The 12639-nt window shown below is 42.4% G+C and overlaps 1 protein-coding gene across 1 annotated transcript; it reads right to left on the reverse strand.

Moving 5' to 3' along the window:
- Nucleotides 1-55: 55 nt before the first annotated feature.
- LOC307252267 (P2Y purinoceptor 14-like) lies at nt 56-11985 on the reverse strand (the record flags this gene model as incomplete). The annotated part of the gene is made up of 5 exons (XM_080029905.1): nt 56-82; nt 919-1005; nt 10423-10990; nt 11314-11573; nt 11836-11985. The coding sequence occupies 5 exons, from the start codon at nt 11983-11985 to the stop codon at nt 56-58; spliced, it is 1092 nt and encodes a 363-aa protein (XP_079886031.1).
- Nucleotides 11986-12639: the final 654 nt, after the last annotated feature.

Raw genomic sequence — 12639 nt, forward strand, 5'->3', positions numbered from 1 at the left:
TTAATCTTTGTCTGAAAGAAAAAGAGAAAAAACTATGTCTGTACCAAGCTCCCCCTCACTGAGAGTAGACGGCGAAACATTTCTAGAAGGAAATAATGAGACAGACAACATGTTAGATGACATACACCGGCGGCAGTGGAGCGGATGGCGGCCGCAGTACAGCACCAGCTCCAACACTGACTCACACCATTAAATGATGAAACGTGGGGGAGAACGAGTGAAACGTCTGCTCTCTATCCACATTATTCGTACACAGTTTTAAGAATTCAAAACTTCAAACCTCCGAATACCAAACTACCAGGTGGAAGGGCTTGGAGAAACATGGCTTTGTTTATCTCTAACTGGTGTTTCCAACATCCTGGATAACATCAGAGAATTTGTCCTCACGCCGTTCCAAGAGCTTTTAATAGACATCATGGTCCAGCTATAGGCCTCGTGCCCAGACACCACAGGAAGGCAAATGATAGCCAAACGGAAGAAAATAGCAGCTGTGTTTTTCACACAACAGTTTCAAAGGTTAAACCAATAACCGGTGGGGTCGATAACCTTTCGGTAAAATTCATTTTGGGTGGTATCACGTTGCGTAAAAAGACAGCTTTGACATCCTTGGCTGGAGCTATATACTCTTTGAAGTCACATGGAGCCAAAGGATTGGCGTTAATTGGGAGTTTTCTTTGTGCAACGGTGTTTTTGTAATAGATCAAAGATTTGAGCTCACAGGAGAACGTCACTCTGAGTTTGGGTCGAGCGCAGCGCTAAAGGTTAACCTGCTCATTATTATTGAAGCGGCCATTATGAGCTGGAAATGGAAGGGCAACATCCCCAGAGAGTAGTAGTTGGCTGGAAGAAGGAAACTCAATAAATATAAAATAATACCTACACACACAAACACAACAACAGGCTAACAACTGAGCTCACAGACTCTACATAGACATCAAACACGCATGGTCCGAAGACGAAGCAGAGGCAGGTGTTGGAGATGGCGAAGGTCTCTGTGATGATGTGCTGGATCAATGGAAAGCAATAGAGGATAATACAAGGCGCTCTGCTGTATGTGCTTCAAAATGTAGAAACACCAAAAATGTTCTATTCTGTTGCCATGGTGAGGATGTTGCGTCTCACTGCCCTCAAGCTCAGGTCACTGCTTTGAAAAACTGATAGGAGTCCACATCCTCCACTCCCCCCCCCCCCCCCTCATTTATTTTTTAATGTGAAACATTTAATTAATAGAATAGTTATTTTTGATAACCTTAGAGCAAACTTCTCTATAGAGACTCATTATTTATCCATTGACCTGAGGAAACAAAAATCCAATCTCATATGTCACCTGTGCAGCTCAAAGCATTTTTCTCTCCCCGTTTTCCTCATTCTGCTTCATTGAATCTTTCTACAGTGTGTGATTGTCCTGGATTTTCAGCAACAGCCCCGAGAGAGAACAGGTGTGCACCTGCTGCGCTGGTTCATTTACTTTCCAACAACAATAATTAGTTCATTATAACCAGAATAAAGCAACGCTGTGATATTTACAGTGCACACTTAAACTCCTTAACAAGGTTTTCTTTCTTGCATCAAGGTCGTACTCTTAAGGATCAAATTAAATGGAAAGTTATAATAAACTATAAACTAATAATAAATGTGCATTAACCTGCGGTCACACTATGCTTCCGTTTTAAAAAATCGCCCTTCAGCCCTGAAATAAAAATTTGACGAAAAATTAAAATATATTTGAGCAGAAAAGATTGTTAGGAAAAGATTTTTAATACATAGTTTGGTGTTTTCCTTTTCAGAAGTGCTGCATTTAAATCTGAATATATTTTATTATTTATTATTGGAAACTTAATTTTTCATATGTTGAATGGTGCAATTTTAATTATACTTATTTGCATGTTCATCTGAGAGGCTGTGCACTGAATACAATACTCTCTAGATTAGCAATTGCAGCAATTAAACACTGCCCCATTCATCTTGTAATCACATATAGAATGCCTTCCCTGAAACCTCAAAGGACCTTATTGGCCTGGAAATGATAAAACCCATAATTTTGTGTTATTAAAAGGTCAACATCAACTTAATTGGACCAAAATTGCAGTGCACATTCAATTTTCTTACACATTATTACACACTATGGATAGATGCTTCTTTCAGCCTTGCCTCATTGCTGAAAATCCACGTCTAGTTTTTGTTTAGTGCAGTTTGTGATGTTATCCTCGCAAACATGTTACATAATGGGTTGGCACAGATTTTTTAACTCTGACTCTTAAATGAGCAGATTGTTGGATTCACTTTGCACGACGGGCTGTGTAGGCTCCCTGAGATTGATTTCCCTCCATCCCTTTGTGTTTTCTCTGCCTCTATTTCTCTCTCACTCTCTTCTTCTTCATGTGTCCACCTGCCGGCTGTCTCTGGCCAAAGCCCAAGTCACTTTGGCACGATCCCTGCTGCAAGGTTCCCTACTCTCCATCTATCACCATCATTGGCTCCCATTTTCTGCATCGGGGAAGTGCTTCTCCGGAAGACCCGCCGGAATCCCATACAGGGATTACACAGCCACTCACACACACGTACGCACACACGCGCGCACACACACACACACACACACACACGCACACACACACACACACACACACACACACACACACACACACACACACACACACACACACACACACATGTTCTTTTAATTCTATCTTTGACACTTTGACAACTAAATGACAACTAAAACCCACACCCTCACACTTACCCTAACCTAAACTTGATTGTAACCTGAACCTTAAAGCCAATTCTTAACCATCAAAAAAGCCTTTGAAGTGAGGACCAGGCAAAATGTCCTCACTATCCAAACATTTCCTCCCTCCGATGGTTAAAAGCTTTCATTGGTCCTGAGTGACAAAGATACCTGTACAAGTATGCACACGCACACACACACACTTGCATACACATCCTTGGACAAGAGGCTGCCTGTCATAAAATAGACGCCGGATATATCATTTTTACCTTTTTATTTATTCATCTCTTTCTCTCCATCTGGCTTTTGTCTCCTGGGCGGATATTAGCCTGATTAATAATTTACTGCTGTTAAAAGAGAGACCACCTGAGGGTGGACAGAGGAGGGAGGGAAGGGAACAGATTGGGGAGAGGGAAAGTGAGAAAGGACAGATAAGGGGGAAAAACACAGAAGAACATTTAGTTGAGATATGAAATGCTGATATGGGAGTGAGGGAATAGAGGAGGAGGAGAGGGACGTGAAGCCTGCACCAGAGTTGATGCAGCGCTCAGTGCAGTGAGACGCACACAGTCTGTGTGATCAAGCTTAATTAATGATGGAGGAATCGGCCTATTACACAAGGACACAGGCTGAAAGACTATAGCCTGAAGGGGCACACACAGGCTGGTGGGAGGAGGAGGTCAGGGAGGTGGCAGATAATTCTCTCTCCCTCGTTGAACGTAGGAGAAATAAAATAAAGAGGGGGGTAAACAGAGAGTATGTGGAGGTCTGACAAAGAAAAGAGAGGCATCAGGTTCAGCCCTCTGTCGGCTGTTCTATTAATAGACGTCTGAGCACATTGGGGAGGGGAAACCAGCCAATTAGAGTCAAGCTGCACTACCAGTGGTAAACCCTCACTCAGTTGTACTCACACTCCCAAAGCCAGCAGACTTGCTGTTGTCACTTAAGTGTCCCTTGGATCATCTCTTCGGGGACCCCCAACCGTGAAGCTGTAGGTGTTTTCTGGCCCAGAGCACTAATGAGCCCCCCCCCCCCCCAGATGTTTGGTTGGGCTTGTTGGATGCAGTAATGATGCTACAAAAGTTGAAATTCAATCATTTTGTGAGAGTGAAGAAGCAATTTGGAACTCAAGGCTAAATCAGAGTGAAATGTTCCCTGTTTAACCACAGAGGTAACATAATTGTATCGGTTAATGTTTTACAACCCACTTATTCAGGTTGTTCACATTTGTCACCACGCAGGTTCAATCTCTGGACCTCCACCCAAAACCATTTTCGATTCAAATCAGACATCCAACCAAGAAAACTTTTGGACCCTGAGCATGTCGAGGTCTAATGCAGAATGTATTTTAATTCTCTCCATATATTGTACAGTACTCAGTATAGCCATGGACCAAACTCTGCTTATGCAAATGTAAACCTCACCTTGAACAAGAGAAGTCACATTTAGGGCATCTTTGTAATAAGCAAAATAGCTGCTGTATCAGCAAAGCTTGAATTTTGAAGGCAGTAAAACCTAAATGGGAATGTAAACGGTGCGCAGACATAAAACAAAGTAAACACAGATTGCACTGCAGGATCTCTGGGGGAACATAAACTTAATGTAGACAGCAGTATCCCCCTTTCAGATGACTCATGAAGATGACGATGAAGGTTTTTATTATTGTGTTTTGCATACAAATAATCCGGTCTGCATTGGCCTGTAAGACAGCACAAATTATTATAAAGCTGATGCATACAATTTTATATGGTTTTATAAGTCCCAAAATCCCCATCAGGGTTTTGTTGAGCTATTTCATGAAGAATTGTCACATTAGTATGTACAACACAGGAGTATGCTACATCACATAAGAAAATGAGACTCGATTTCTTTCCAGTTCTCCCAATTCCCAAAGCGCACACAACCTAGGCTACTTTCCCCGTGAATAACTTTTATCTGCTTTCCTGCCAAAGGAGGAATAGTTGTACATTTTTAAAAGGGAAGCTTTGGCTACGTTATTTTGTTTTTAAATAATAGCTTTGACATTATGGGAAATGCTTATTTTCTCTCTTGCCAAGAGAAATGAAAAAACCATACTTCTCTAACAGACATCCTCTAAACATGAGGCTACAGCTAGCAACGGGTTAGCTTAACCATAAGTTAATAGGTTGCTGGCTACAGTTTCATGTTAAGTTTTCCAATGTATAAATAGTACCTATAGCCTGGGTGAACCCAGACGAGTCTGCCGGCAATTTGATTTTGCACTGCAGACTCGTCTTGACACAACCAATGTTTTGGCTCATTGAAACATGGCGCCCACTCATTCCTAAAACTGCTCATTGGCGCAGCGTAACATACAGGATCAGAATTTCTTCCGCATCATGGGTGTCTAACACGCCCCTAACACATGACGTTCCGGATGTAGAAATATTCTCGTTCTCTAGCATTGTAAGCTAGAAGTCGTAGGCACGCTAGAGGCAGGCTTAACACGATGAAGACAGTAAAGCGATGCCGGATCTTTGGTCTGATTGGTTGAAGGTCTATCCATTTGCGTATAGAGGCATTTTGACCTGAGTCCGTTGATCATGGCTCTTCAAAGTCGTGAATGACATAGCTGATTCCAGACCCATGTTCAATCTTAAATAAGATCGAGCTGCGTTAAAGCGATAGCCAGGATAAATGGTACCTGATGTTTCCTTTAATTTTCATCCAAGTTATGTTGTTTTTAAGGTGCCACAAAGTGTCACTTGTTCCCTCTGAACTGATTCCTTTCCCGTTTTCTTTTTATTTAAACTTAATGATAGTTGATCTACTGGAGGAAAGCCCAAAGACAGACTGAGAAGACCTCCTTTATGGTCCCCACTATTCAGTATTTGGGACAGACATGAAAAAAATGTGAATATGATTATGCACACCATTGACGTTCAAAGTGAGCGGAAACACGTCTGCAGCGGAGTTGAGATGATCTATTTTGTTGCGAGCATTTACTCCAGGATGCAGAGGTTCCCCTTCAGCCCACATTATTGATTCTGCATGCATTACTCCATCCGCTCTACCTTGCTTCTTGTTCCCTTTCATCCTCTAATTTGATCTCTCTCCCACCCTGCGAGTCTGTCTTCATTGAGATGCCGTCCCCTTCCTCTCATCCATCAGAGCATCCCCACCCTCTCCCACTCCTCTTATCTCATTACTCTCTCTAATTAGCCCCAAACGAGCCCATAGGAACCAATAACACGCCTCCGCTCACGCATATCAATGAGATTCACACACACATCTGTAGAGAGCCTTGTTGAATTTCTGTGTGTGTGTGTGTGTGTGTACTTGTGCTTGTGCGTGTGCTTTATTCGCAGTAGTCTTTTGGATATTTGGAAATGCTGATATGCCAATGAGTATTTGGCAGAATTGACTTTACTGATTATGCAAAAGGGAAGGTGTGTATGTGTGTGTGCGCACGCACGCACTTGTGTGGCCAGCTTGTATCTCAGTTGGTAACAGGAAATGTGTGTTTGGTTGGGAACAGATGATTGTGAGGCACGCTGTCCCAGTGAGTCCCGGTATTCACACTCACGCAGTTCACTCACAAAGATCCTCATCAAACCGCAGTTCCATTCATGCAAATAAATGCGAGCCACACCAAACTTGCGCCCACCTCTAAACTTTGACCAAATGTAATGTTTTTCTTGCTTTTACAGTGGACAAAATATATGATAAGCAGAGTGAGATTGACAAAGCTTTAATGGGACTGTGTTGAGTGGCGTGTTCAAATGTGGTGAGAGGGTTTATTAGTCAGTTGTGTGTGACTGAGATGGGAAGTAACCCAGGCACAGCTGCAATTGCAGCTAAACAAACACTCATACATAAAAGATGAGTTCCTCTCTATCACGTTCTCTCTCTCGCTCTCTCTCTCTCTCACACACACACACACACACACACATACACACACCACTACATCCCTTTAAGTGTTTACCCGAGTTTATTGACTAATCTTCTTTTTGTAAGATTTCATTTACCACCTCCATGTGTACCCAGGAACTGGACAAACAAGGCTTATCGGTTCCACCTGTTATTTTAAATCGAAATGGATCTGTGCATCTTTGTTAATTCCTCTCCTCTCCTCTCATCCCCGGGCCTCGGTGTGGTTGAGTGGACAGAAAAATACCTCTAGGTGAATTTATCATCACCACTCTGAGTCTGTGTCTGTGTGTATAAAATGGGTTAGGTCATCTCTCTCTGAGCCCTCAGCTCAGCAGCCGGTGGAATAATTGACAGCTCGGCATATTGTGACTGTTTGTGCAAGCAGGGTGAATCAATAGTATCTGAGTGAAAGGGAACAACATCTATCATCTTCGTCTTCCTTTCACAGCGGTTCTTCAGTCTTTTTATTTTGGTCATGCATCTCTGCCCTCTCTCATTCTACCTTATATACCCAGAAGCAATGAGTATCTTGAAGGGCAGAGGTACATACACAAACACACACACACACACACGCATGCATGCATGCACGCACACACACACCCACACACACACACAAATTAGCCACAGTGATTGTGCGAGTGGCGAGTGAGTGACACAGGCAGAGAGAGGAGAGGGGAAAGAACAGATAGACCATGTAAAAAGAGATGGAAGAAATAGATTGTCTCCGGTATCGATCTGGTAATCCTCATTGTGCTTCTCTCTGACGATTGTAATCTTCCTCCTTCACATGGTGAGTAGACGCAAGGAAAGGGCAACAGAGAAAAAAGGAGTGAATGCTTGGAAGGAGGGAGTGGTGAGGCGAGGATGGAGTGATGACAGAGGAGGAGCAGTGCCATCCGGTGGTGGAGAGAAAGGCTGCATCACAGAGTTTCGCTCACCGTTTTGCTGATAACATCTGCTAATGTGATAAAGTGTGTGTGTTAATAAAGATGGCTGCTCGTTCATAAACACACAGAACAAATGCGCAACATGTCCCAGCTTCTCTCCCAGCCCTTGGCCTGCTGCACAGAGGACGCAGAGCTAAAAACGCTGGACATATGGTCCCTATGACACACTCTGACCTTGAGTGTGGTATGTTAGGCAGTGTGGCACACAAAAACCCACATTTAGACACTTGTGACACAAATCTGCACAAAACACTTTTTTCACTCCTTTAAAATAATCGGTATGATCATGCTATGGGAGCCGAGAATGGCCATGCTTGTATATCTTTTTAAATACTGTTGTATTGAGAAAACCAGGGTCCATGTTGTCAAGCTCACAAAGTAATTATGGATACCTCTGATCATGTTTTAATTAAAAAAGCAAACAACCTTGTCATCTCGAGGAATCAAGGTCTGTTTTCTCGAGATCACGAGAAAATGAACATAAGAGGAAACAACCTTTTAGGATAAAGGGTTGATTATTGTGGCATCTACATAATGCACATTTCCCTGAGATCACAGGATAATTAAATCGTTATCACCAGGACACTGCATACAAAAATGATTCCAAGCATGGCCGTTCTAGGCTTCTGTTTAATTTTTGGGATAAGAAAAAAATATACAAACTCCTCACCTCTCTCAGCCTTTTGGTTCCTTTTACCTGATTGTTTTGGTTTTATACTAGAAGTTAAGAACTGGAATTATTATTTTAATTTATATTTGTTTATTTATTCATTCCAAAATCTTGTGGAAATCCTCCTTGGAGAGTGGGGGCTGTTAGCCTATTACTGCCTTTGGCTTTGGAATGAAAGTTCAACTATGTGATATTCAGGTTAACACCTACTTTAGGCCTGATAGGGTATCAGCACACAGCCTATTCAAAGCTCTCTCTTTCCCTCTCTGTCTCTCTCTCTTTCTCTCTCTAACACACACGCACACACAGAAACCTATTTTCTGCCTGCCGCAGAATCTGGCTACATTGTGATGACCTCAAGAGCCATTTATTAACATGGATTATATGTCGACAGGAACAAAAACCTGGCAGGAAACCAGCGGTTACACCTCTTTCTCTTTTTTCTATCTCTCTCTCTCTCTCTCTCTCTCTCTCTCTCTGTCTCTCTCTCTCTCTCTCTCTAAATGAGAGAAGACAGAGAAATATATGAGGACCGAAGAAGGTTTGACCATCATTGGCCTTTTCTTTGTTCATCATTCAAAGAGCTGAGAGTTTGATTTCCTCTCTGTGTTTGGGACGTGCCATCAATACTTGAGCTGTTAAAGTCAAACAGTGACGGACTCTCTCCTGCTGCGGAGATCAGAGGAGGAGGGAAGAGGACAGGACTGGTATCTCTGCCTCGGTCTACAACTTCTCTACTCACACAACCACTAAATAGATCCACAAAGTGAGGAAATCCAGTCTCTGGGTGTGTGGTGTGTTCAAAGACAGGGCATCAACTTCAAATAAACATCTAACAGGAAACACTGTGTAACGTTTGAGGGTCTGTGGTATCTTGAAAAAAAGTCACACTTAATTTTAAACACTAAAAAGACCAAAGCAATGTCCATAGATTTTAGAAAGTCACAACAATCCACTGACACTTTTATCAATGGGTAGACTATTCAGGTTGTTGCAAACTACAAATACCTTGGCATTGTACTGGACAACAAGCTTAAATGGGACTCATGGACTGATCTTTTGCACACTAAGACACAGCAAAGGATATACTTTCTAAAGAAAATGCATGTTTTTAATGTCAATAACAAAATGCTCCAAATATTTTATACTGCATTCATTGAAAGTGTTTTAACCTTCTGTATGGTCTGCTGGTTTGGAAATGCCACCGAGTCACAGAAAAAGACAATCAGAAAAACAGTTACAACTGCCAGCAAGTTACTTGGGATCACACTACCGAGCATTGAACACATTTACAAAGACAGACTGGTGAAAAAGGCCAATAACATTGTATGTGACTGTACACACCCCCTGGCATCCCATTTTAATCTTCTGCTCTCTGGTCGTTGTTTCTGCCTACCCCTTATGACCAAGAACAGATCCAAATTCTATACCACAAGCCATAAAAGCCTTAAATCAGTCAAAATAAGATAGATGTCCAGCTGGCCTGGTCATGTCCAAGGGTGTATAGTGTATTGTAGTGTGTAATGTATGTTCTTCATGTTATGTCTGTCAGTGTCTGATGAATGGACTATCTGTTTGTGTCATTTGTCTGATGTCATGTCATGAAGTGCGACTGTGCCGCAAACACAACTGCCCCACGGGGACAATACAGTTTTCTACTACTACTACTACTGATTAAAGCACTGAAAGATGAAAGCTCCATTCCATTTGTTGGGATTACACAAATACACTCGTCGTTTATTAAAGTAAAACACTCATCAACCTTACAAAGCCCGGTTTGATGGCTATACATTTTTTTATCATGCATGAATAAAGCAGAGTATCCATTAAACCTAAACATCAACATTATTGAGTTGAGAGGACAACAAAAAAGGCACATGGGTGCTCAGGTTATATAGGGTCAAAAGAAAAAGGCACTATCTCATGATCACTATAGGCAACACAACACACTCACAAAAGTCATACAGAATGTCACTGTTTCGACTGTTTCAACTGAAACTGGTCAGATATGTAACAGATAATACAAATAAAATATAATATTGGTTATTGAGATAGCAGTGTTGGTCAGGTGGTCCATCAATTTTGATCCAGACAGAAAATATGACAACAACTGGATTAGGTATTATGACATTGTGTAGAGGATGATCATGGGTTGTGTAAGGTACTTATTAGTTTCGTGACTTTACTCTCCGGATAAGCTGGGTCCTGAACGCCTTGCAGAAGATGAAATAGATGAGCGGGTCCAGGCAGATGTTAAGAACTGACACTACGACGGTCAGCTCCATCAGGTAGGCCCAAACCTTTTTCCATGAACACGAATGTCTCCCCAGGAAAGCTCTGGGAAGGCGAACCAGGTGGTAGGGGATGTAGCAAAAGCAGAAGACAGCGACCAACACGAACATCTTCCTATGTGACTTTCTAAGCTTGTCGGAGTTGAAAGACGCCGGCTGACTCTGCTGGGCCAGCGCCACTCTACGAGAAGCCCTGTAGTAGAAGAACACCATGGCAACAAGGACAGACAGGAAGATGGCGGTGCAGCACGTATGTACGATTTTGAAGAGCAAGCTGAACTGGCCACTGTGTGAGACACAGCTCACTCGGCCGGAGCTCAAAGGTTCCTGGGTTTGGAAGGACACGATGACGTAGGCACTCGTTATAGCCAGGAGGAAACCCCAGGTCAGCCCAGAGATGATGTGGGCAGTCCGCACCGTCTGCATAGTCTGAGTTCCTGAAGGTTGGACAATCTTCAGATACCTGGAGATAGACGATGCAGACATCTAGTTATCTTCAACAAATAACAGTCAATGTGAGAAGCTCAACGTTACTGCCCTCCTCATATGGAAATTGGGAATTGTGTGTTTGATATGGGATTTTGAGGCCTTGATATAGGCCTACGGCTACATTAATATAACCAGAGAAAACCAAGAAATTTATTTATTTTCAGTTCATGCAACATGAAATCTACCAACTTCAAACTTTGGCAGGTAGTCAAGAAGATCACAGCAAATGACAGGCCCCTATACATACCCACAATTCCATATCACAAAGCCCTCCCGGCCCAGTCGGCTGTGGCTTACCTGTTAGCGGCGATGTAGCCCATAAACAGGATGCTGGCGTACAGGTTGAGGAAGAGAGCAGAGGCGCCAAAGTTGCAGTAGACCAGCTGGATGGTGGTGGAACTGCTGGCGTAGTTGGTGATGCGGATAGGGAGACAGAGGCCGAGCAGGAGGTCAGCAGCTGCCAAGTTCTTCAGGTAGACCATGATGCTGCTGGATGACTGCCGCTCAGCCCGACAGAAGTAAAACTTTATAATGAAACCGTTGAGGAGGAAACCCACCTGAAGAAAGAGAAAAATGAAGTGAGGATGGAGATTTAAAACAATTGACAGTCAGACCTGAACAAAGGATATGGCCTGATGAACAGAAGATACATTTACCCAATTTCAAATCAAATTCATTCAAAGTTATTTTCATGTAATAACATTTTACAGATACGAAATCTTTCAGATACGAAATAGTCAAAAATACATCTCACTTTCACTGCACCAGATCACTAGAATCCAGTTAATCAGTTAGTGATCTGCATTTTTAGAAACTTACCAGAAACACTAGACTGTAGGCCGTAACGAAGAAGGGGTAGGCTGATGTGTCAACCTGATCACAGTTAGTCAAATTGTCGACTTTGGTCTGGTTCGAAGTTAGTGACTGGTTGAAGGATGAGGTCACCTCCAGAGCTACTTGGTCACTCATTTTTCTGTTTGATCTAACAGGTGTATTAAAAAAACACTTTTTTCTGAAAGAACACACTCAAGGTAAATAATCTGCTTTGCCAAACAGCAATCCTAATCCCTGAGCTACACACATCTATTTGCCAGAGTCAACCCAATATCCAAATAACCTTTTACATTTAAATCAATGTAAGAAATGATACCTACTGAATGGTCAGCTGGCCCTTGTGATTAGGAATATGAATGTGGCTGTATTTCAGTAGAAATGGATATGAAATATTGACAGCGATCACTTGCCAGAGTATATGTTTGGTAAAAAAACAGACTGTTCACTTTCTTGCTTCCTTCTCACATCTTTCAAGCGGAAGAAGAGCTGCAGAGAAACACCGATGTGGTTATGATGCTCACACGTAGACGGCCACGGCGCATTGCTCTTTTTACTCTCTGTTGGTTGTTATGAACAGACCACATTACCACAACATGTTGGTCAAGCTTAAGCCTGATGTGATGCCAATCAGTCTGTCTGACAGACGTTTAAGGTATATACCCAAAAATAATAACTTGACTTTGGTGACCCCACTTCTGTGAATGCATCTGCACTTTTGTTAAGGGTTACCCACACTTATATTGGACATGGAGGGGTCCTTCTCAGTGTTTTCACTTTCAAGATTTTAAA

The sequence above is a fragment of the Ammodytes marinus genome (assembly GCF_949987685.1).
Source record: "Ammodytes marinus genome assembly, chromosome: 6".
In the NCBI taxonomy this organism is placed as follows: Eukaryota; Metazoa; Chordata; class Actinopteri; order Uranoscopiformes; family Ammodytidae; genus Ammodytes; species Ammodytes marinus.